This window comes from Oncorhynchus mykiss, chromosome 10, assembly GCF_057628025.1.
Source record: "Oncorhynchus mykiss isolate SJ-2025 chromosome 10, ASM5762802v1, whole genome shotgun sequence".
Taxonomy (NCBI): domain Eukaryota; kingdom Metazoa; phylum Chordata; class Actinopteri; order Salmoniformes; family Salmonidae; genus Oncorhynchus; species Oncorhynchus mykiss.
This window is the reverse complement of record NC_143031.1, coordinates 49,757,177-49,783,803: the sequence shown is the minus strand read 5'-3', so window position 1 is coordinate 49,783,803 and position 26,627 is coordinate 49,757,177. Positions and strand designations below refer to the sequence as shown.

The window sequence follows — 26,627 nt, the reverse complement described above, 5'->3', positions numbered from 1 at the left end:
TAGGTTATCAATACATCAATTTATTATCTCCCAGGCAAAATAAACAGCAGAGCAACAGTAAAAACATCCAGACACTATAGGTAACCATTTATACTGTGCATTTAAAGGTCCGATGCAAACATTTTTATATCAAATCATTTTTGGGGGTAACAGTTAAGTTCCTTACTGTGATTGTTTTCAATTAAAATGGTAAAAAAAGAAACAAAAATAGCTTCTTACAAAGGAGTAATTTCTCAAGCAAGAATTTAGCTAGGACTGGTATGAGTGGGGAGGGGAAAATTGAACATTTGCTGTTATTGGCAGAGAGGTTTGGAACTCTTTCTTATTGGTCTATTAACTAATTTACTGCATGGTGATGTCAACATGGAAGGCAATTTCAGGTATTTTCAAACAGCTCTTGCACTAAAAGGGCATTATCATAATTTCACAGTATTATTCCAACTTCATCATGTGGAAATATATATAAAACACAGGACAATCACATTTCTGACTGCACTGAGCCTTTAAGCAAAGTGAAAATGTCAGTTCACACCAAAGGTCAGGTAAACAACATGAGGCAATCGAAGGCACAGTACTGTAATTCAGCTTAATAAATAAGGTAAAACACCCATTCCTAACTAGCCTGGGTACCAGTCTGTTTAGCAATGACAGAGGAATGTTAGCTAAACAGACTTGTACCCAGGCTAATTCATAATCCATTCATCCACAGCATTTCTCTTTTCCCTCGGTCACACCACAGTCTCGCGGCCAGGGTCAGGGTCTGAGAGCTGGCTGTCTGAGGAGGGTGGTCTGGTCTGCTCCTCCCCTCCCTCTCCTGTGTCTGAGAACTGCAGTGGAGGCCCAGAGGGAAGCTGAAAGGGCTCCGGGAAGGCATGGAAGTGGACAGGAGATGGCCCCAGCTCTGTCTCGGTGAGCCCTAGTCCATCCTGACCCCGCATTCCTCCTCCTCTTTTCCCTTGCTCCTCCTCCTGGTCCTGCTCCTCAGCCAGAGGGAGCTGTAGGAACTGAGGAAGCCACAGCTGCTCCTTCTTCAGCAGGCCTCTCTGATCGTCCACACTGCAGCACTGGGCTCTGGACAGAAGTTCCATCAGACCTGCAGACAACAGAGAAATCATGTTCAGACTCATGTCTTAAGTGTAATAGCTACATAGATACCTGAGAACAGCTGATCATTGCAAGAATCTCTAGTAGGTTCCCACAGAAACCACTCCCTTACCATCCATGTCATAGGTTCTTCTAGCAGCAGGGTTTCTCAGCCTGGTGTTGGTCCGGACTCTGTCAGCACTAAAGAGGGAGCTAGTATCCATCTCTACAACAGCTGATCTTCTTCCCTAACCAATATAGAGAAATTTCACGTCGTTTGAAATGCCAAGAACATTTTAAAGGCTAGATTCAATCAGATCAAGTGTTAGCCGGTGATAGGGGACTCCCACATAGCTGGTATTTTGGCAGTGTTGTAACTGTGTTAGAGCTGTCAAATTGGTGAGCGGTTGCTCATGTGGTTGTCACAAAAAGCTACAATTGCACCAACACACTTTAGAAGTTCAGAACAAGAAAGTGTATGCTATATATAATGACAAATCATTAAAGAAATAAGGATTTATTTCAGCCTAATCGGGGTGTAGATTGCAACACACGTTCCAGTGTTCAAACGTGTAACAAGGCTGCATGGGATTATCACTGAGGTGACTCGGCGCATCCAATGGCAATGTCTGCGATACCCACAGAAAAAAATACTACAGTTTGATATAGAACATTATAGTGCTTACTCGAATATGTAGTATACTGTACTCCACACTGTAGTTGATATACACATTTATTTGACCATTTTAAAACACATGTGGATAATGCATTTAAAATCATCAAGGATGACAAAAAAAGTTTTAAATGTATGAAATAAATATTGCACACAAACACAGTAGGTCTAGGCTACACAGTAGACCTAGCCTACTAGCCATACTTTGGTTACACATATATCACATAATAAAACAATGGCGGGATTCCCTCAGTAGGTCAGCGATCTAAGGCTCCGAAACCAAGTTAAATGATGGTTTAATTATGGCGACGTCAGGGTACGCCAGATGATGATGATGATGCAGATGGCTTGTCGGTTCTGATATTATCTTTGGCCTCTCTGTAGCCTGGGATGCCAGATGATGATGACGGAATTGGCTTGCTGACCCTGATGTCGTCCTCAGCTCAGCCTCGATGTAGCCTGGACTTCATACTCCTCCACGTCCAACGTGTAGCACACACCTGGGCGATGTCTCTGCTACAGCCCAATAAGCCCACCACGCATCAGTCCTAAGCAGTAGTGGTCCTCACTAGGAGTGCTCTGCCATTTCCACACTGCAGTCGGGTCTCATTGATCAAGAAGCAGCCGGTGCTGAGATGCATCATTTAAATACATGCCAACATTAGCCAGCTAGCAAAACCAGACAAATCAATCTGCCATCAGTCCTGCAACTCCGTGGGTAAAAATCAACCAGATATATCCAATCAACAATTCAATGACTTATCAAAAACTAAAATATGTACAAAATTCCAGAGCTCTCTGTTTAGGCTGCCTTACGACGCGATGGAAACCACAGAACCAGTATCCCTGGATCATGTGTAGTACTTATCATAGAATTTTGTAGAATACTATGGGTGCTTTCGTTAATTCACTCTGGCTATCTATTACAATATCAGAGCTGATGAATTTATATAATATTATATAATAATATAATAATAATAACTGATGAATTTACAAACGCGCAACACTCGTTGAATATAAAGGTTGGCAACAAAAACGTCATTCAATTGGTGTCAGCAACACAGTCACAGTCACCAACGCTCTATAAAACATGAAAACAGCCTAACCAGCTCTGCTAGGGCAAGTAAAATGGTCAGAGTGAGGTGTTCTCTCATTTGTGTCTGGAAATATCTAGCAAGCTAGCCAACTTTAGCTTGTTAGCTTGGGTGCTTGAATGCCATTGCGAGGTCAGAATGCTCAGATCAACCCTACTCCTCAGCCAAAGCATCCAGTGTGCACTCTGAACACTGCATGAGGAAAATGCTCTGAATTTCTGAACTGACAACAATCTGAATTTATGTCCGCCCAGAGCGCACTTTGGCACTCCAGTGGGAATAAGGAACACACCCATTAGTACACGCTGGGTGTAGTGCTTACTATATCATTTTGTAGTATACTGTACAATACTACACAACAAATTCTCCAGTGTTAATTTTTTATTTATAACTTTGAGCGTGTTAAATCAACGCTGAAAGTGTTGCGTCTGTGGACCCATATAGACACCGGAACAGTGTTGAATTAAATCAACACACTGCTTAGTGCCTTGCCTTTCAAGTAAGTTGTAGAGTTACATGACTGTATTTGTTAGTGACAGAGACATGGTTGTTGCATTCATCCTTTTTTGGTCCCATTGGCTTCACGAATATGTTATTATAAAAAAATATATATATTTTCAGGGCCTCGTTTTATCCTACTACAGGGGCCTGAATCTCCTACACATCACTTTGAACCAAAACCACTGTCACCTTCGTGATGAGAGACGGACCATGATTTGAGTTCCACATTTTATTTCACGGTGAAACTTCCAACAAAACCAACAGCGAAACGTGACTTACCTGGTGCAACAAGCACATACACAAACAATATCCCACAACCTAGGTGGGAACAATGGAGAACTTAAGTATGATCCCCAATTAGAGACAACAACAATCAGCTGCCTCTAATTGGGAGCCATACAACAAAACAAACATAGAAATAGGAAAGGTGCGGACTCCGGCCGCAAAACCTGACAGGGCACCGGCGCAGAGGAGAGCTCCTGCCGTGGAGCTGGGTTGGACACCAGCGCAGAGGAAGGCTCCTGCCATGGAGCGGGACTGGACACCATGCCTGGACTGGGCACCGGCGCAGAGGAAGGCCCCTGCCATGGAGCAGGACTGGACACCGCGCCTGGACTGGGCACCGGCGCCGAGGTAGGCTCCTGCCATGGAGCGGGATTGGACACCGTGCCTGGACTGGGCACCGGCGCCGAGGTAGGCTCCTGCCATGGAGCGGGACTGGACACCGTGCCTGGACCGGGCACCGGCGCCAAGGAAGGCTCCTGCCATTAGCGGGACTGGTGACACGGGTGGACGGGTGCGGGGAACTGGCACAGGACGTACCGGGCTGGGGAGGTGCACTGGAGGCCTGGTGCGTGCAGCCGGCACAGGACTGATGACACGCACCTCAGGGCGGGTGCGGGGAGCTGGCACAGGACATACCGGGCTGGGAAGGTGCACTGGAGGCCTGGTGCGTGGAGCCGGCACAGATGGCACAGGACTGATGACACGCTCTTCAGCACGCCTGCTCTGCAGCCTAACTCCTCACCTCCGCCTCTCTCCTGTATCCCTCATTTCATTCCTCCACCGTCTGTCATTCGGGCTCTTGCACTCTCCGCTGCTCCTCCCCCGCGGCCCCTTTCTGTGGCCGCGGTCCCCGGCGTCGTCACTGTCCTTCCAACTTCCTTGGTGTCTCCTTCCAAGGAAGGGTCTCACATCCTCCCATGATTTCCTCCCATGTCCAAAACTCCTTAACCTCCATAACACGCTGCTTGGTCCTTCGTTGGTGGGATGTTCTGTCACGTTCGTGATGAGAGACGGACCAAGGCGCAGCGTGATTTGAGTTCCACATTTTATTTTGGGGTGAAACTTCCAACAAAACAACAAGCACAAACAATATCCCACAACCCAGGTGGGCACAATGGAGAACTTAAGTATGATCCCCAATTAGACATAACGACAATCAGCTGCCTCTAATTGGGAACCATACAACAAAACAAACATAGAAATAGGAAAACTAGAACACCCCCCTAGTCACGCCCTGACCTACAACACCATAGAGAACCCCGAGGACTCTCTATGGTCAGGGCGTGACAACCACGCCTATCATTATCATATTTCCCAGGATGCTCTATTGCAGGTTGATATTTAGAGTAGTTTGTTTCAATATCTATGTTTGTGCATTGATTGATTGATTGATTAATGAATTAATCTTATACTACTCAAATATAAATTACAAAAATATTCTGAACATATCCTAAATGTTACTTGGACTTATTGCACCGGTTACTGAAATGGTTGTTACAATTTAGATGGTTTAGGTAGTCCCATAGTTTATTCTTCCCAACCCTGGGAGTCACTCTGAATACAGGTTGTGGGTGATAAAAACATTTCAAAAAAGTTGGATAGCCCCACAATGGATGGATTTACAATAGGAATTACACATCACGTTGCAAGCCAGCATAATGCGACTCGCAGGCCTTGATGTAAAACCATTCGTTACAGACCACTGTATTAAAGATTTGTTCCGAACGGGGTACAAACACCATGTAATGTCATCCTTTGTACCTTTAATTAGAAGTGCATAAGTGTACCCCAGTTCATACTGTACCTCAGGCCACATTGGGCCTGCAAGTAGGGTTGCAAAATTCTGTATTCACAGATTTGTCTAAAATCGCGATTGAAGCATTTCTGATTTTCTCCTTCCATTTCAAAGAATACTTCCAACCAGGATTTCTGTATAACCTGGGAATTTGGGTAAAGTTACCAGAATGTTGCAACCCTACATGCAAGTCACATTATGCTGGCTTGCAAAGTTATGTGTAATTCCTATTGAACTCCGTCCAGAGTTAGGATATCCAACAGATGGAATTTTAATTCACCTGCAACCTTGTATTCAGAATGAGTGCCAGGGTTAGGAACATTGTGAGGAGACTACCGAAGGCATTTAAACTGGAACAATCATTTCAGTCACCGGTGCAAAAAAATCTAAATAACTGATTGGATTACTTTTGAAAAATGTATGTTATTTATCTTTGTGTAGCATCATATTAATCAGTAAATCAATGTACAGTCAATTCACAAACTTAGATATAGCAGAACAGATACTTCAATGTTCAAATATATTTATAGAACTTTGATCATTTTCTTGCCTTAGTACCTGACTTGCAAATCTTAGACCACCTTTTTTTGCAAAAAAATGAAACACAAATGTCATCAGTGAATACAAAATTCATTGTTTCGTGTTTTGTTGACATAATAATAATAAAGGTGCATAAATGGCTCCACCATTTCCTGGTTGCTAAAATTCTAATAGTTTGCCTGATTTCAGTTTTGTTGACAAAACAAGCAATGCATAGTGTAGAGAATCATTGTACCATCTAAACCGCCATGAAATATCTTTTCAAACACCAGAAATATTGTATTTTCAGCTGTTTGAAGCAGGTATATAAAACCAAAAGTAAAAGAGGCAAAAATGTGAAGCATGGAAATAGTTCCTAAAGAACAAATCTAACACTTCTTACACTTGCTTTTAATGAGAATGACAAATCTATAACTCACGTTTGCATGTGAATTTGGTCGGGTAACCCAAAAAGTTACATATTGCAGCTTTAACACATTGTTTTCATCAGAAGAGAAATGTGTACAATTGTGTTCACTGTTTCCGGCAATATGTAAATACTACTGCACAAAATTCTAAATCATCCAATCACTGTCATACCACGTAAACTATCTGGAAAGATCTAAGCAATGGTGACTGTCCAATTTTGATGATCTTTTAAAAATTTTGCAGAGATGCAAGAGAATGAAGTTGGTTTACTTTTAAGTAACTTTGGATTCCTCCTAAATCCTCATGTCCAACATTGTGACCTTCCTTAGAGCTTTTCTTTGGTGTGGATTTAGGCCCATACATTCATATCCTTGTGTTTCTCCATTGTATAACGCCTTTCCGTATTTCTATTGTGGATTGTGTTTCTGTGCGCCAATGGGAAGTCTACAAAACTATGAGCAAACAAATCTTTGTATTGAAATACATGGAATTGAGTAGTGATGATACCGATGAATGAATCCTGCACACAATGTGCTTATTTTTGATTAAATGTAAAAAAAAAAACAGACAAGCTTTCTGTTTTGTCTGCTTGGATTTGAGAGAAAAGGATGGTTGCGCACATTTTTTGGGGGCAGGCAGTTGTGTTCTTTTGATGAATGTATTTGCAATTTTGACAGTATAATAGAGTTTTGATATACGTATTTATGTTTTGAGAAGGCAACTACATTTTGAAAACACATGTATTGTTTGTTTTGAATATCGACAACATTGTGCCAAAAAATACGCTCGTACGTGATTCAGAAAAACTGAACTAGCACTTACTAATTTTACCATAAATGTCCTATATTATGTACTATAGTTTACCATGGTAAACTGTGGTGAACACTATGTTAGGCCTATGATAACTTTGTAAATAATGGTAATTATTTATCCATATTACTCTACTGTGCTATGACAATCATATACACAATGAATGTGCCATACTGTAAATATGTAGCCATTGAACAAATCTGATGTTGGAAAGCTGGAAATCCTTTCATTATGGAAATAAACAATGGTTTACCCCATAAAAAAAAATATAATTTACTTTAGAATACTACAGTACTTACTATAAAATGATTTAGTACACTGTAGTACACTGTAGTACAGTGTAGAACACTATACTCTACTCACTCCATTGATATGCTAATGTTTAATTTGCATATACCCCAATCCCCTCCCCTATGCCTCCCATGAGTGAGACACCTACATACCAAGTATATATATCATATATTGTTGTTCCCAACAATCTGATTATTCCCAATGGTCTGTTTATTCTCATTCTGACCTACTTGCAGGTTATGGCCGTTTTAGTATTTGTTCAATAGAAACATTACAATATACTACAGTAATGTCTGCAAAACTGCAACAAGAAATAATACAATATCATGCTGCAGTAAATACAAACAGTATGCTGGAGTAATGTATGCAAAAACACAAGAGTAAATACTACAGTATGTGCTGTAATGTTTCTGGGAGAGAAAAAAACTGCTGTGCTACAGTTAAGTCCATAAAAATACAACAATTAATACTATAGTACAGTGCCCTCCATAATTATTGGGACAGTAAAGCTTTTTTTCTTATTTTGGCTCCATAGTCCAAAAGTATGGATTTGAAGTCAAACAATGACAATGAAGTTAAAGTGCAGATTCTCAGCTTTCCTTTTTTAGGTTATTTTCATCCATATTGGGTGAACCGTTTAGAAATCATAACACTTTTGTACATAGTCCCCCCTTTTAGGGGACCAAAGTATTGGGACAAATTCACATATATGTTTATTAAAGTACTAAAAACTTAAGAATTTGGTCCCATATTCATAGCACACAATGGCTACATCAAGCTTGTGACTCTACATTTGCATTTCTATGCATTTTCTGTTTGTTTTGGTTGCGTTTCAGATTATTTTGTGCCTAATAGAAATGAATGGTAAACAGAATATGTATCTAAATACTTCAACAGTAATGTGGATGCTACCGTGATTACGGAGAATCCTGGATGATGAGTGAAAAAGTTAGACACTACATGGGAGGTACAGGGGAGCTTAGCATTTTTACAGTGGTTTGATATTTGCGTGTCTATAACTATAACAAAGAAAACATTTTTCACTGTCCCAATAATTACAGAGGGCACTGTTTATAAATATACTAATACTAAAGTTTTAATAACACAGTAAAACTATGATATTTTTTCATGTGGGTATAACGCCAGGAGGGGTATCCTGATTTGACAGCTCCAATGCAGTTACCTCCGATATTGCCTAAATAAAAACAATGAAACTGCTTTGCAGGCAGACAGACAGATACATAGACAGCCAGACAGGCAGACAGACAGGCAGACAGATCGTTGCTCAAGTACCACTCACCTGAAACACAGGGCCCGAGGAGCTACCACACACCATTGAGCTGCTGCTCTGCTCAGTACCTGGGGAAAATAATAGGATCAAATATTCTCAATCTCAAAACGAATCTACGCAAAACAATTTAGACGCGTAGCGATCCCGAAATTTCGTCAGCCGGTGATTGTCAAGCAAATAACTGCCGGTCTCACGGTGCCGGTCTCACGGTAATTGACCATTAATTAACATAAACACATTTAGCATCTCCTGGCTTCCACACTGATGCAGACCTTTGGAACATCTCTATATTAAAAAGTATATTACATCTATGTAATATAGCCTACATTTTCACAATAAATCCATTATTTATTTTCGACAGGTTTAAAGAATACATGATATGAAGAAAATGTCCCACTGTCATTGGTATTATGAGAAAAAAACTGTTTTGGTAACTGATGCACATAAGTAAAAGATGATGAGATAATGTACTGTAAACGAAGCAAGTACACTCACAAGGACGCCTACAGTAGTACAGTGCCTATATATATTCACACCCCTTGACTTTTTCACATTTTGCTGTGTTACATAGTGGGATAAAAATGGATTTAATTGTCATTTTTTTGTCAACGACCTACACAAAATACTCTGTAATGTCCAAGTGGAGAAAAATTCGAAAATCTGAACAAAAAAATGTGTGGAAATAAAAGAATATATATATCTTAACTAGATAAGTATTCAACCCCCTTAGTCAATACATGTTAGAATCTCATTTTACAGTGATTACAGCTGTGAGTCTTTCTGGTGAAAGGTGCATTTGTGTCTCTGTTGGAAAGCAGATTGAAAGTAGTTTTTCTCTAGGATTTTGCCTGTGCTAAAGCTCTATTCCGTTTCTTTTTACCCCCAAAAAACTCCCTATCCTTGCCGATGACAAGCATACCCATAACATGATGCAGCCGCCACCATGCTTAAAAATATGAAGAGTGGTGCTCAGAGATGTGTTGTGTTGGATTTGCCCCGAACATAATGCTTTGTATTCAGGACAAAAAAGGATCACTTTATTTCCAAATATTTTACTTATATTACTTTAGTGCCTTATTGCAAACAGGATGCATGTTTTGGAATATGTTGTATCTTTTTCACTCTATAATTTATGTTAGTATTGTGGAGTAACTTCAATGTTGTTTATCCATCCTCAGTTATCTGGAAAACCTCTCTGGTCTTTGTGGTTGAATCTGTGCTTGGCATTTACTGCTAGACTGAGGGACCTTACAGATAAATGTATGTGAGATGGGGTAGTCATTTAAAAATCATGTTAAACACTATTATTGCACACAGAGTGAGTCCATGCAACTTATTTTGTGACTCGTTAAAAGGGTTGAATGGTTATTGACTAAAGACATTTCAGCTTTTCATTTTTAATTCATTTAAAACATTTCTAAAAACATAATTCCACTTTGACATTATGAGGTATAGATCAAATGCATGTAGATCAGTGACACAAAATCTCAATTTAATCTATTTTGAATTCAGGCTGTAAAACAACAAAATGTGGATAAAGTCAAGGGGTTTGAATACTTTCTGAAGGCCCAGAAGATGTATAATCTTCATCAGAATATATATTGTACTTAAAGATAATATTATCTTTTATTTTACAGTCAGCTATTTATTTGCTGTTTACATTGAAATCACATTGTCCAACTCCATAGCTGTCATTGTCAAGCAAAACAAGACAATTAGTTATACAGAGTTGGCATGATAGCACAAACAGACTGTCACTTAGACTAGGTACTGTCATTACATAATAATTACCTAAAAAATGATTGGTTTTAATTATTTGGGATTCATTGCAAAAACAAACGAGCACCACTAAGTATTGCCAATTGTGCTGTCCTCTTGGAAGTGGTTACCATGAAGTTCTGAGTAAATACCAGACAAACACTGGCTAAACAAGCACTGTCAATTATCATGCTTTACAGAAAATTCTCATAGGAAATCATAGTGTTTGGCGTGATGGGACATAGCGTATTGCAGAAGATTGTACTGACTCCTTTGGGAGATATACGCATAAAGCTTCGTGGATACAGTATCAGTTTTGAGCACAAGCAATCTCCCCATCTAGGTTTCTCTCCTGCACACACATACGCACAATTTAAAAAAACAGAAAACAAACAGAATTCTGCAGCATACTAGCCTTTCACTCTGTCCAGTGTTATCTTTTTGTCGGCCAGGGAGGTTACTGCCGTGCTCATGCTTAGGGACTCTTTGCTCCCACTCTGAAATAAAAGGGAGTATGGAGAGAAAACATCAGAGGGTTTATAGGTTATGCAACAGCATAGAACGTCACACGCAGAGTCCCATAGTTAGACTCACCATGGTGACTATGACGTCCTGTGGTCGCAGACGTTGCTTCTGGAGCACTGGGGTCAGTGCTTCCTGTAGAGACTTGCTGGACTTTACCACAATACCCACTGTCTTCCCTGTGGACACTATCTCCACCCTGAGAAATAGACACAACTTGGCATTAGTTTGATTTTGTTTGTTTGTCGGGTTCATTTAACTACAGGAAATACAAAAGTAAACATGTCGTAAAATATCAGGATGTGGACACTCACGCAAAAGTCACTCTGAGCTCCAGGAAGACCTGCTGCTCCTTCAGAACTGAGCTGTCCTGATCCAGAGAGAGGGGCTTCTGGGAGAGACCGGAGAACAGAAGGCGAATAATGAACACAGTACATCAACTATACTTGGCATAGAGGATTCTCCCTTGTCCTCCAACTAAGATGCTGCTGAGTGACAGACAGACACCATTTTGGGTAAAACCAATAGCCTGCTTGAGAGGTTGCTTGATTGATTGATTGATTTTATAAGCCAGTTAAAAAAAATACATATAGACACAGTACATATTCAAACTTGTCAGGGATTACAGGATAAAGTCTGACTTATTGTGGTACACACTCTACACTCTTAAAAGTAAAGGTGCCTGGAAGAACCTTTTGGGGTTCTAAGAATTGCCACACCAGTGGAACCATTCCAGGTCAAAAAGGTTCCCAGAGGAACCCCTCTGAAAAGGGTCTTAGAGGAACCCCTGTGTAAAGGTTCAAAACGGAACCTTTTTGTGATGGGATGGGTTCAATAGTCCTCCACAGTGGACGCGTCATAATACCCGTAAAAACATAGAAATGGTTCCAATTGTTTTTCCGCCATACATTTATTCACATCATGAATTTAACAAAAAAAAAATAGAATGAATTGTGTTTGGTGTAGACTTACCTTGATGAGACGTTTTGATAGCTGTGTAATTCTCTCTCAGACAAGGTGAGTTTTATCAACATATTCACCTCAATTTACTCTCAAAAATGTGCAATGACAATTATCGATGAAACTTACCTTGTCACACCGAGAGAGATTTGCGAGGTTATCAAAACGTCACACCAGCGTAAGCCTACATGAAACACAGAACCTATATGAAGTAGCTCTAAAACCCCAGAGGGAAAAATTTATGGTGGAAAGGCGATTGGAACCATTTCCAGTCCAGGTTTAAGAGTGGTACCGTGGTACTAAATGTTGAACCTTTTTAATAATATATTGTAGAGCTGGCAGCCTATCAGGAGATTGGAGGCGTGGCTTATTGGAGGCGTGGCTTTACTATATATATTTTTTTGCCATTCTTTTTCGCAATGTTAAGTTTATACACTGCAAATTTACATTTTCCTCAAATATTTAGGCATGTTACATATTCTAATATAATATTAATATTGCTGAATACATATAGTAACAATGTGGTAACTACTCCAACTTTGGGATTTGCATAAGCGATTGAGGATCGCTCAGCTTCATTGAAGCTACAAAACTGTCAGTGCTCAAACTTAACATGTGATGACAATAAAACAGAACCGATGAACAGAGATGACATTTACCTTGTCCTTGCCCTGCAGGTAGATTATGACATCCGAGAGGGGGAGGCCTCTCTTCTCACAGAGCCCAGTGAGCATAGTGCGGATAGAGAGGCCAGGTCGGGCTGGAGCCAGGGATGCAGTGCCGTCAGGTAGGAACACACAACAGTACTTCTCTGCCTGGCCCGCACGCCAACGCTCCTTCTCCAACTTCTGGGGGGAAAGGGGGTAAAAGGCACAAGTTAATTCAAAGTCGAAATAAGTATTATGTGATAGTCAGAGCTTGGTGTCTGTGCGCTCACCTCTGCTGCATTGAGGAGGGATCCCGACCTGGTTGTGCTCTGTAAGACTGCAGCATGGTCAGCAAGCTCAGCTAAGGGAATGGGCAGGGGGTATATTCAGCCGCAGGTATACTGTATGTCATCAGACCAGAAAAGTACTAGACTGTAATGTAAATTCTGAACCAATGCTATCCCTATTGTATTATACCTCCCCACGATCCCCTCTTTTCCTGTCCTTTCTCTCTGGTCAGCTTGTTCTGTGGGGCTCCTTTTCTCTTCTCTGCTCCCTCGTCCAAATCCAAAGGTAGAGACTTTCCTGGTTTGACCTTTGGTTTCTATGAACAATACTCAGTTATGAAGTGATGTGTTGGTTTATGCACAATCTTTATAGCACATTTTTACAGTACTGTATGGTCAGGGCCGGCCCTAGCCTTTTGGCGGCCCTAAACGAGATTTAGTTGAGGGGCCCCACACCTCGCAGGCAAAACATTTTAGTGGCCCCCCTCTAGACGGCTGAGATAAACGTACATTTCCCGTAATTCTACACATTTTGCCATGGGGCGTAGAGATAATGTTGCAGTTTTAAAGCAAGTTTCTGCAATTCTACACCATTTGCCATGAGATGGAGATAACATTTTGCCATTTTATAACTAACTTCATGCAATTCTATTAATTTTGCCACCGGGGCGGAGAAAACATTATTACGTTTTACAGTTAATTTCCTGCAATTCTACACATTTTGCCATGACTTATTCCATGTTAATATGATATCTGAATGAGAGTGACTAACAAAATCAATGGGGGCCCCTGAGCACGTGCCGTTCTTACTCGGTCGTTAATTCGGACATGATTACTACAAGTTCAGATAGCTTGCTAGACTAATTTTCCAATCTAAAAATATTTAGCTGACTTGGGATAATTGAGTGACTGTCAGTGACTGACATAACAAGAGGAAAACTGCTGATACACAACCATATCTCTAAACTGCACCTTGTGTATTCTACTGTTCTAACTATCAACAAACAGTAAGTTGAAACCCCAACTGAGTTCCAATTGTATTTTTATTTTACGCTTATACCTGGCGCCGGCCCTGTGTACGGTACCTCTTTGGGTTTCTGGTCAGCCTTGGGTCTGTCACTATGAGAGGGGATGTCAGTCCCGGCAGTCTTTCTGGTTGCTGTGCTCTTCGAGCGGGGGCCCAGCTCTGGTAGAGGCCTGCCCTCTACATTGGCCAACATGCAGCTCTGATAGAGCTGGGAGCGAACAAAGCGTGTGTAGCTGTCAAACTTCATCAGCTTGAAGATCTGAAGTGAGGAAGAGGGAGAAAAAGAGAGGAAGCCTTGTTAAGTCAGGCAACACAACCATCTTTGTTACTAAACTTTTCCTGCTGTTTCCCACAGCAAAAGATGGCCATGCTACTGTATGAATATTTCATTATTTTCTAATGGAGGCTGTAGATGATGTCCATGATGGTATACCTGTTGTTGAGCCTTGTGATACATGTCAGGGTGAGGGTTTCTCACTTCCCACTCCTCGATGCGGACTTTGTCATCAATGTTGATGGGATGGGAGGCACTGCCTGAGAGGTAACTGCTGTAGATGGAGCGAGCCTCCTGGTTTAACTGGACAGAAAAGGAACATGGTCAAACCCTGACCGATAGAGATCCCTCTTGAAGATGGGTAATCTTGAAGATGTCAGAAACCCATTTTCATCTGTGAAGTACCTTCTCTTTCTGATTGGCTGGGATCTGTCTGAACTTTTCACATGCCTGCCAAAATAAGATGTTCTCAGCACTGACCTCCGACTTCAGGAAAGCCTGTGGGTTTAAGCAGAAAAATGGTCTTGTCACCAATATTTACCCAACCACAATGCCTTATCACCAGGCATAATCTTCAGCCTGTTTTGACTGTCTGAAAACTGTGGGTAGTTTCTTAAGGGGTTAAGGGGGAAAACCTCTTCCACTGTGTTTTTTATTGGACCTTAACACCACCTTAAATTTGACTTACAGTATACCCTGCAAACTAAAACTGGTTCTGAGAACGTTCCCAGAACATTCATTAGGTTGCCATAAAAACGGTCTAGTTGTGCTGATGATTATGCAATGTTTGTACAAAACATTTGCCTGATGTTGCAAGAACTTTCCCAGAACACATTTTGTTACTACATCACCTGGAAACCTGATCAGAACCTTAGGGCAATGTTCTGTGGTGGTTGTTACAGATGTTGTGCACAACATTTTAGTGAATGTTCAACGTTCAATGGATATTTTGTTTAAAACATTTTCTTATCAAGAGCATTACTTGAATGTTTTTGGGACATTATCATCCTAATGTTAGATAAAACCCTAACTAGAACTTAATGGGAATGTTAGCTAATGTCCTGGGAATGTTCTCGGTTTGCTGGGTATTGTTTACTCTGATATTTCTGTCTCACTCACACACATTCCTCTGCTCTCCACAGGCCTCGTAATCCAAACTGGTGAATCTCATCTCTTTTCCCACAAATCCTCCAGCCCTCAGGAGAAAATCAGACGCCCATGTGGTTCTGACTATTTAAGGGACTCTTGCGTGGGCCTCTTTCTCACTTTATTCTCACTTTAATTTATTGGGCATTTTGACAAACAATCTTTGTGGCAGGGTTTTGTATTGTCTCCCAGTCAGTAAAATGCTTTCATTCAAATAATGTATTGTGTTTGCTTTTCATGTATTGTGTAATTGAAAAAGTTTGGACACACCTACACATTCAAGGGCTTTTCTTTATTTTGACTATTGCAGAATAATAGTGAAGACATCAGAACTATGAAATAACACATATGGAATCATGTAGTAACCAAAAAAGTGTTAAACAAATCTAAATATATTTTATATTTGAGATTCATCGAAGCAGCCACCCTTTGCCTTGATTACAGCTTTGCACACTTTTGACCTACTCTCAATCACCTGGAATGCTTTTCCAACAGTCTTGAAGGAGTTCCCACATATGCTGAGCACTTGTTGGCTGCTTTTCCTTCACTCTGCGGTTCAACTCATCCCAAACCATCTCAATTGGGTTGAGGTTGGGTGATTGTGGAGGTAGTGTAGATATAGTGTAATTGTTGTTTTTTGATGTGTTCATGCAGCATTTATATCAAATCAAATCAAATACAATTTTATTGGTCACATACACATATTTAGCAGAAGTTATTGTGGGTGTAGAGAAATGCTTGTGTTCCTAGCTCCAACAGTGCAGTAATATCTAAAAGTAAAATAATGTAATTAAGAAATGTATAAGTATTAGGACGAGCAATGTCAGTGGCATTGACTAAAATACAGTAGAATAGAATACAGTACATACATATGAAATGAGTAAAGCGGTATGTAAACATTATTAAAGTGACTAGTGATTTCATGTCTATGTATATAGGGCAGCAGCCTCTAAGGTACAGGGTTGAGTAACCTGTGGTAGCCAGCTAGTGATGGCTATTTAACAGTCTGATGGCCTTGAGATAGAAGGTGTTTTTCAGTTTCTCGGTCCCAGCTTTGATGCACCTGTACTGACCTCGCCTTTTGGATGATAGCGGAGTGAACAGTCCATGGCTCGGGTGGTTGGTGTCCTTTATGATCTTTTTGGCCTTCCTGTGACATCGGGTGCTGTAGGTGTCCTTGAGGGCAGGCAGTGTGCCCCTGGTGATGCATTGGGCAGACCGCACCACTCTCTGGAGAGCCCTGCGGTTGCGGGCGGTGCAGTTGTCGTACCAGGCGGTGATACAGCCTGACAGGATGTTCTCAAATGTGCATCTGTAAAAGATTGTGAGGGTCTTAGGGGCCAAGCCAAATTTCTTCAGCCTCCTGAGGTTGAAGAGGCGCTGTTGCGCCTTCTTCACCACGCTGTCTGTGTGGGTGGACCTTTTCAGATCGTCAGAGATGTGTATGCCGAGGAACTTGAGGCTTTCCATCTTCTCCACTGTGGTCCCTTCAATGTGGTAGGGGCGTGCTCCAACCTGCTTTTTCCTCAAGTCCCCTATCATCTCCTTTGTTTTGTTGACATTAAAGGAGAGGTTATTTTCCTGGCACCACTCCGCCAGGGCCTCTCCTCCTCCCTGTAGGCTGTCTCGTCATTGTTGGTAATCTATGGTTGTGTCATCTGCAAACTTGATGATTGAGTTGGAGGCATGTGTGGCCATGCAGTCATGGGTGAACAAGGAGTACAGGAGGGGGCTGAGTACGCACTATTGTGGGGTTCCTTGTGTTGAGGATCAGTGAAGTGGAGGTGTTGTTTCCTACCTTCACCACCAAGGGGGCGGCCCATCAGGAAGTCCAGAACCCAGTTGCACAGGGCGGGGTTCAGACCCAGGGCCCCAAGCTTGATGATAAGCTTGGAGGTTACTACGGTGTTGAAGGCTTAGCTGTAGTCAATGAACAGCATTCTTACATAGGTATTCCTCTTGAATATGTCCGTAAACACTCCAGCCAGCTGGTCTACGCATGCTCTGATGACGCGGCTAGGGATATTGTCTGGGCTGGCAGCCATGCAAGGGTTAACACGCTTAAATGTCTTACTCACATCGGCCATGGAGAATGAGAGCCCACAGTCCGTGGGAGCGGGACGCATCGATGGCACTGTGTCATGCTCAAAGCGGGCGAAGAAGGTGTTTAGCTTGTCTGGGAGCAGGACGTCAGTGTCCGCGACATGGCTGGTTTCCCCCTTTGTAATCTGTGATTGTCTGTAGACCCTGCCACATATGTCTTGTCTGAGCCGTTGAATTGCGACTCCACTTGATTTTGTACTGAAGTTTTGCCTGTTTGATTGCCTTACGGAGGGAACAATTACACTGTTTGTATTTCGACCATCTTCCCAGTCATTTTGCCATAGTTAAATGCGGTGGTTAGCGCTTTCAGTTTTGCGCGAATGCTGCCATCTGTCCATGGTTTCTGGTTTGGGTAGGTTTGGGACAGTAGGAACAACATCCCCTATACACTTCCTGAGAACCCAGCTGGCTGTATGGACGGAGACAGTATATCCAGAGAGAGACATGATTCCATGAAACAGAGTATGTTACAGTCCCTGATGTCTCTTTAGAAGGAGATCCTCACCCTGAGCTTGTTTACTTTATTGTCCAGAGACTGAACATTAGCGAGAAATATACTCAGAAGCGGTGGATGGTGTGCACGCCTCCTGATTCGGACTAGAAGTCCACTCCAAATACCCCTTCTCCGTTGAGCAGCATCTTGGAGCAGCCTCTGGGATAAGTTAAATTGCCCTGATGGGTAAGAACAAAGGATCCAATTCGGGAAATTCCTGGTCGTAATATGCTGGTGAGTTACCGCCACTCTGATATCCAAAAGTTGTTTCCGGCTGTATGTAATAACACAAAAACATTCTGGGCTAATAGTGTAAGAAATGGCACAAAAAAGCAAAATACTGCAAAGATGTTTAGCAACTAGAAGCAATGCTGCCATGTCTAAGATGGCGATGACATCCTGAGACCGCGGTTAAATAATGGCAAAATAATCAATACAAAATCTTAGTCTTTCCTTTACATGACAATGTCAGTGTTCAAAATGACTTATTTTATCTCTTCAAAACAATGGACTCTTGCTTGAAACAAACACACAAGACCCATAAACACAAAGTGCATACTAAAGCTCATCATGAATAAACCTGAAAGATTGTGTACAGTTGGGTTTAGGTCCTACCGTGAAGTAGAGGACACCAGTTGGGTCCTGTAGTAGCCTCTCAAAGCTCACAGCCCAGCTGGCCACCTTCCCCACACCACTGGCTCCATCACTGGGCACAGTGGGGAGACTGGAATTACTGCTGGAACACAGGCCCACACTGGCTCCACGTTCCTCTGGTACCACATTCAGCTCTGGAGACATTAACAACAGGGCTGTACTGGATGTAATACAGAAACCACCATGTATGCTTCACTTTGAAATATGATTACGTGTCTTCTCCTGTACTTGAACATAGTAAAGTGATTTTGAATACGGAACACTTTAGTCTAGTCACTGAGTTGTGAAAATGTACAGGAAATTAAAAGACGATTGTACAAGGGAACGAGTCGTGAGCAACTCCCTCGCATGACTTTCTCTCACATACGGCTGTCAGCTATTTAGGAGGAAGTCATTGTGGTAACACTGGAACTTCAGAGCCAGACTGGCAGGTGAACCCAACAGACAGTGCATTCTTTAGCGTTTACAAACAGTAAACACTACTTACAGTGAGCTACTAAAGTATTGGGACAGTGACACGTTTTTGTTGTTGTTTTGGCTCTGTACTCCAGCATAATGATACAATGACTGAGGTTGAAGTGCAGACTCTCAGCTTTAATTTGAGTGTATTTTCTATCCATATCGGTTGAACCATTTAGAAATTACATCACTTTTTGTTCATAGTCCCCCCATTTTAGGGAACCAAAAGTATTGGGACAAATTCAATTATGTGTATTATCGTAGTCAAATGTTTAGTATTTGGTCCCATATTCCTAGCATAAAATGATTACATCAAGCTTGTTGTGACTCTACAAACTTGTTGGGTGCATTTGCTGTTTTTTTTGGTTGCGTTTCAGATTATTTTGTGCCCAATAGAAATTAATGTTAATTAATGGATTGTCATTTTGGAGTCACTTTTTAATGTAAATAATAATATTACATGTTTCTTAACACTTCTACATTCATGTGGATGCTACCACGATTACGGCTAGTCCTGAATGAATCGTGAATAATGATGAGTGCGAAAGTTACAGACACACAAATATCATACCCCCAAGACATGCTAACTTCTCCATTACGGTAACAGGGGAGCTTAACACATTTTTTTGTCGTTGGGGGGGGGGGGGGGGTGATATTTGTGCTCACTCATCATTATTCACTTTGAAATATTATTTGTGTCTTCTCCTGCACTTGAACATAGTAAAGTGATTTTGAATACCGAACACTTTAGTCTAGTCACTGTTGTGAAAATGTACAGGAAATTAAAAGATGATTGTACAAGGGAACAAGTCGTGAGCTGCTCCCTCACGTGACTTTCTCTCACATACGGCTGTCAGCTATTGAGGAGGAAGTCATTGTGGTAACACCGGAACTTCAGAGCCAGACTGGCAGGTGAACCCAACAGACAGTGCATTCTTTAACGTTTACAAACAGTAAACACTACTTACAAGTACTGGGAGAGTGATATTTTTGTGGTTGCTTTGGCTCTGCACTCCAGCACTTTGAATTTGATATGATACATTGACTATGAGGTTGAAGCGCAGAATGTCAGCTTTAATTTGAGGGTATTTTCATCTATATCGGGTGAACCGTTTAGAATTACACCACTTTTTGTACATAGTCTCCCCCCCCCCATTTTAGTGAACCAAAAATATTGGGACTAATTCACTTATGTATATTAATGTAGTCAAAAGTTTAGTATTTGGTCCCATATTCCTAGCATGCATTGACTACATCAAGCTTGTGACTCTACAAACTTGTTGGATGCATTTGCTGTTCGTTTTGGTTGTTTCTGATTATTTTGTGCCCAATAGAAATTAATGGTAAATAATGTGTTGTCCTTCTGGAGTCACTTTTATCGTAACGCTGACAGTCATTGTATCATTTCATTGTTTCACTGCAATACTTTTGGAGCTAACTGTATATGAGTGAAACATGTTGAGAGAGGAGGACACTGTGCTACAGGGCCATTTACTTATTCACATACAGCTCTGATTTACAGCTCCTCAAAGCACTCAGCAGAAGAGTGAGTGAGCGAGTGAATCCATATGTATAACTGGGAGAAAGCAGACCATCTATTGTCTGGTCCAACACGTTCAGTGAAAAAAAAACTGAATGTGTCCATGTTTCAACTCACCTCCGTCCGACACTGCCAGACTCTGTAACCACAAACATAGACTAGTGAATAAATCTGCTTTGGATTAGGGTAACAACAATCAGATACACAATGATTTTTATATCTAAAGTAACGTGTTTTTAGTTGGCGTAAAACCTATAATCTTTAGAAGACTTTAGAGCTTAGACAGTGAGACAGAAAGACAGACAGACAATCTAGGCCCACTTACTGCACGTCCATTCGGTATTCCAAGGTTTTTATGTGTTAGGAACATTGCCATATCGCTTCGGTTAATTGAAAGATTCCAAGAGAGACATTGATAGATCACTGAAGAAGGGTTCCGGTAATGTTCTTCTCTGAACCTACTTGCTTTGCAGTGACTGCCACTTCCTGACTGCACAGGAAGTCTTGCCATAGCAACATGACCACAAGAGGATGTGTGTGCACTCTACACAAACCCTCATCTTTCTTTACCCCCTTGTCGAAAGCAATATCATTCTCATTCATGCAGACAATAGAACACACCAAAACATGAAATGAATACACTGTTGATTACAGTTTGAAAACAGTTTGTGGTGTTTGAGTTTCTCTAGACAAATATTGGTCATGTGTTTTAATTAGCATAAAACTGGATCTTAACCATATAGAATTAGGAGGATCTCTATGCTTAACCATGATAAATTGCCACCAGCTGTAAGTGACTAAACACACGCCATCACCACCATAAACCACAGCTCACGTATTGTTGTCTAATATTAGTTAATAATTAGTTAGTAAATGATTATCTATAAGTGAATTAAGTTAATTATCTATAAGATAATTTTAGTATAGGTTTACCCTTGTGAGATTCAGTGGTCTAATGCTGGTTTCATTGTTGTATCGTCCAAGTCTCCTTCGGAGAGAGGATCTCAGGGCAAGTTGAGAGAATCCTTTGGTGAACTCTTTGAACATCATTGTTTTCTGCAGGACAAATTCAAAACAATCCAACATTGATCAGATAAATTACGTCACACTTGGCTCAACTATAATATGACTTGTTTGAGCATGCTTCATACTCTCTAAAAATCTTGAACTTCCATGACAACCCAAGGGAAGCGGGTAAATCTGTTCCTAGCTATCCCCAAATGCTACAAAAGGCACCACAGGAAATTCCCCCAAAAGCCACAATCCTCACGATACAGAATATCTACTGCACGTGATTAAATGAATGTAAAAGTATTGTACCTTCTCTCTGGATTCTCCAGTTGTTTTCCTCAAAGGACAGTGGCAAGATGCAGAGGTCTCCATGGCAGTGGTAGAGCCTACTTGGAATAGACAGAGAGAGAAAGGAAAGGAAAGAAAAGGAGAGGAGAGTTTAACAGCTCTGGGCGGCTGATGCCAGGGGACTGGTCTGGGGCCCACAGTGATGATGGCTTATCACTGAACAAACAACATCCCAGCCATAAACCACAGCTCACATGGATATAAAAATCAATGGGTGGGACACAGATAGATAAACACAGCAACCACTCAAGGGGAAGTCTCAGGTTGTCTCCTCCTCCATTCCAGTTTCACAGTGACTGTCTGTTCCTAAAACTGTGTGAACCAGCCCGCATGTAACCCACTCATTACCCATTTTAACATAAACCAGCCTGCATGCCCATATGGCCATTTCTACATACACAATATAGACCTGTGCATACCGTGTTTTTATTTCACAATTCAAGAAAATAAGATTGACCTTCATCCTTGTGTAATAAACTGTATATAACACCATTTACTGTAACATTGAATTATTTGCAGTAACCAGGTAGTATTTTAGTAGTATTTGATTAGGATCCCCATTAGCTATAGCCAAAGATGCAGCTACTCTTCCTGGGTTCCACACAAAACATAAAATACTACATAATACTAATAGACAAAAAAATGACAGCTGAAGGAGAGAATCACATACATTTTAAATAAGAATACACACTTTCATATTCTTATGCCTTAGCAATTCATGCTACATGTACTCCTAATAAAGGCTACACTGCAGTCTTCCATTTTGTAGCAGTTGCTGTTACAATTGCAGGTCCTGATCCTAATCTCTCAGAACCAGTTTTTCTGTGAACACTAGCGAGAATCTCACAACATTAGGAACCACCCGTGTCCTTGATTCTGCCATTTGACCTCAGTGCTATTCATAATATTAATATGACTCATAGTTGCTACTGAATCCAAGTGCAACGACAATGGAAATGCTAACCTAAACGTTCAATCTGCCTGTGGCTCAATCATACTGAGCAAGGAACTGAGGAGAAAAGATGAGAGCTTCGGGATGCAGGGCATGGTGCATAGAGAATGATAATAGAGTAGGTAACTGATGGATAAGAGTGCGAATGGGTGTCAGACAAATCTGACTCATGGCGAGATGATGCATGAGTGGAAGAGGAGCAAATACTGAAACCAAGATTTGCTTTGAATTTGTGACTCAGGCTTGTTGCTTGTTACGATAGAATAGAGTTTATTGGCAAGAGAAAAACCAAGAGATTACAGGTGCAATGAAACACAAATGTCTCCGCAGTTTCTATCGTATGGTATCGTGAGAATAAGCCCCTCTTTCTCCTTGTATGGTGTAGATGTAGGATCTTCATGTGAATCAGTTTGCTCCATTGGGAACATAATCCTGTTGCAACAGGAAATGTGAATTATTATGTGGATTACAGTTAATGGACATTTTTGTAGTGGTTGATACATTTCTTTTTCACGAGTGAAAATCAAGTCTGAAATTTCAAAGTGGAAATGAGAAACTTCAGAACACTTTTTACATTTCAAATATACCACAAGTTGCGCATTTCACATTGCAGGAATGTTCTTCCGTAACGTGGTGATCAAATGAATATCCTATATCTGCATTATCCTCTCGCTCAGTGCATTAGCAGCAATACAGCTTTGAACTGACCACAGCTTGAGCAGACTGGATCTTCAAACTGGACTAACATGCACTATTAGGGCTCTTTGCTCTCACTCTAGGAGCATCAGGCCATGAGACTGAGAGGTAGTGTGACCGCTAGGATTACCTTGACAACACCCTCTCCTCTTAGCAGCCCAGGTATTTCTATTGCAGCAAATAAGCAATGAGGCCAAAAAGGTATAATAACTAGTGCAGTTGGTAGGGTTGCTTATAGTTGTCATTCGGTCTTACTCAGGATTGCTTTATCTTTGACAGGATTCCAAGATAATGTGCAATCTTCTTTTGAGTGTCTATCATATAGAGACGTTTGTGCCGGACTGCAATGTGTAAACTGTAGCAATACATCTTAGTTTTGTCACTCTGACAGACTGGTTAAGCCTCTGTCCCATTTTACAGGACCGTTAATAACAAAGACTAACCCCTTGGTTGATAATAGACCCAGACCAGAGGAATGCGGGCTTTTGTACTGGGAGAGGGAGAGGACACTCATGCTACTAATCCTTGAGTAAATGGTCCTCTGGGAGGGTTAAACAGAGTCGTGATTTGAAATGTGAAACTCTTTCAGAAAGCTATTTTTGCCCCAAACACAAATCCCAATTGAGAAACTCTATGTTGTATTCTCCTCACACAAACATGCGTGATGTCAAACATGATCCTCTGATGATGATTAATGAACCCTAGCTTGACTCTGACTGTGTTTCCCTTGATATTATTCACTAACAAGCCCTGAGTATTTCATTGATTCAGACATATCCTGGAGTGCATTTGCACAAATTAGGGAAATGTATGTGTCTGAGTGACAAAGGTTGATCCCCCTGGGCACTCCACCACTCAGTCTAAATGTATACATCGGCTATGCCTCTTACAGCCTCCAGATGGTCCTATTGTAAACTGTAAAACAAACTTTCCCTGTGGATTTACACCATTATACTGGCAGTTGCTAGTTAAATACTGTAATTTTGATTTACAGCAGGGATGCTGTAACATGTTTGCAGTAAGAAAAACAGTGCTGTATTATACAATACTGCATAATACTGTAAACGAGCCAATGGTAATCATTACAGCAACACAGCTATAGGATATTATATAATGAAGTAATTTGCTGGCAATTCTAATGCCAATAAAATGCTGTAAATGTACAGTACAGCATGTTACTGTAATCTGTTTTCCGGTACCAATACTCTTACTGTGTTTTTTTTTACGGTAATTGAAATGAATGAATTAATGGTTGAATTAATTAATTAAATTCATTGAGGGAAGGCCGGTTTGTATTTAACTGTAATTGCATGGGATTGGTGCAAGCAGGTTGGCTGCTAGTGTTTTTTTTTTTATATTACAGCATATCATATACTATATATACACTATATATAAAAAGTATGTGGACAACCCTTCAAAATAGTGGATACAGCTATTTTAGCCACGCCCTTTGCTGACAGGTGTATAAAATCGACCACACAGCCATGCAATCCCCATAGACAAACACTGGCAGTAAAATGGCCTTACTGAAGTGCTCTGTGACTTTCAACGTAGCACCGTCCTTTTATTGAATCTTTATTTAAACATTTTATTTAACCTTTATTTAACTAAGAACAAATTCTTATTTACAATGACGGCCTGCCAAAAGGCAAAAAGCCTCCTGTGGGGAAGGAGGCTGGGATAAAAAAAATGTAATAAAATAATAGGACAAAACACACATCACAACAAGAGAGACACCACAACACCACATAGACAACAAGATAGCACGGCAGCAACACATGACAACACAGCATTGTAGCAACACAACATGACAACAACATGGTAGCAACACAACATGGCAGCAGCACAAAACATGGTAGAAACATTATTGGGCACAAACAACAGCACAATGGGAAATAAAGTAGAGACAACAATACATCACACGAAGCAGTCACAACTGTCAGTAAGAGTGTCCATGATTGAATCTTTGAATGAAAAGATGGAGGTAAAACTGTCCAGGTGGAGTGTTTGTAGCAGCTCATTCCAGTCGCTAGCTCCAGCGACCTGAAAAGAGGAGTGACCCAGGGATGTGTTCGCTTTGGGGACCTTTAACAGAATGTGACTGGCAGAACGGGTGTTGTATGTGGAGGATGAGGGCTGCAGTAGGTATCTCAGATAGGGGGCAGTGAGGCCTAAAAGGGTTTTATAAATAAGCATCAACCAGTTTACAGAGGAGTATAGAGTGCAGTGATGTGTCCTATAAGGAGCATTGGGGCAAATCTGATGGCCGAATGGTAAAGAACATCTAGCCGCTCGAAGAGCACCCTTACCTAATCTATAAATTAATTATATGTAATCTAGCATGGGTAGAATGGTCATCTGAATCAGGGTTAGTTTGGCAGCTGGGGTTAAAGAGGAGTGATTATGATAGAGTAAACCAAGTCTAGATTTAACCTTAGCCTGCAGTTTTGATATGTGCTGAGAGAAGGACAGTGAACCATCTAGCCATACTCCCAAGTACATGAAGTTCGCAAGTTCTAAACCCTCAGAGGTAGTAATCACACTGGTGGGGAGAGGGGCATTCTTCTTGCCAAACAACATGACCTTTGTTTTGGAGGTGTTCAGAACAAGTTAAGGGCAGAGAAAGCTAGCTGGACACAAATAAATATTTTTTGTAGAGCCTTTAACACAAAATCCAGGGAGGTGCCAGCTGAGTATAAGACTATCATCTGCATATAAATGGATGAGAGAGCTTCCTATTGCCTGAGCTATGTTGTTGATGTAAATTGAAAGAGTGTGGGGCCTAGGATCGAGCCTTGGGGTACTCCCTTGGTGACAGGCAGTGGCTGAGACAGCAGATGTTCTGACTTTAAACGCTGCCCTCTTTGAGAGAGGTAGTTAGCAAACCAGACCAAAGACCCCTCAGAGACATCTGGGCAATGGTGACACCATTGAGGACCTTTAGGGTTGCAGTGACACATCCATAACCAGAGCGGAAAC

The 26,627-nt window shown here is 41.2% G+C and overlaps 1 protein-coding gene across 8 annotated transcripts; it reads right to left on the bottom strand.

Annotated features, from left to right (window-relative positions):
- rgs14b (regulator of G protein signaling 14b) lies at window positions 1-22,318 on the bottom strand. 8 transcript variants are annotated; one of them, XM_021618908.3, is made up of 16 exons: window positions 21,962-22,318; window positions 21,575-21,697; window positions 20,759-20,780; window positions 18,604-18,776; window positions 14,652-14,744; window positions 14,406-14,549; window positions 14,031-14,231; window positions 13,136-13,262; window positions 12,949-13,019; window positions 12,671-12,859; window positions 11,366-11,442; window positions 11,124-11,250; window positions 10,945-11,026; window positions 8,781-8,839; window positions 1,217-1,331; window positions 1-1,093 (listed from the first exon to the last, which is right to left on the bottom strand). In XM_021618908.3, exons 1-16 carry the CDS (start codon window positions 22,022-22,024, stop codon window positions 729-731), a joined length of 2,031 nt encoding a protein of 676 aa, XP_021474583.2. In that variant the 5' UTR covers window positions 22,025-22,318; the 3' UTR covers window positions 1-728. The 8 variants fall into 8 exon arrangements, with proteins under 8 accessions (XP_021474583.2, XP_090043122.1, XP_090043124.1 ...); XM_090186996.1 differs by having other exon boundaries at window positions 12,671-12,856; XM_090186998.1 differs by lacking the exon at window positions 1,217-1,331.
- Window positions 22,319-26,627: the final 4,309 nt, after the last annotated feature.

Excerpts from the sequence above, each read along its gene's own strand:
- rgs14b (XM_021618908.3), bottom strand. The coding sequence starts at position 22,024 with ATGGAGACCTCTGCATCTTGCCACTGTCCTTTGAGGAAAACAACTGGA. Across the intron at positions 12,860-12,948 it reads CCCTCCTCAATGCAGCAGAG|AAGTTGGAGAAGGAGCGTTG; the intron begins GTGAGCGCACAG and ends CTTTCCCCCCAG. Across the intron at positions 1,332-8,780 it reads CCTCGGGCCCTGTGTTTCAG|GGAAGAAGATCAGCTGTTGT; the intron begins GTGAGTGGTACT and ends TATATTGGTTAG.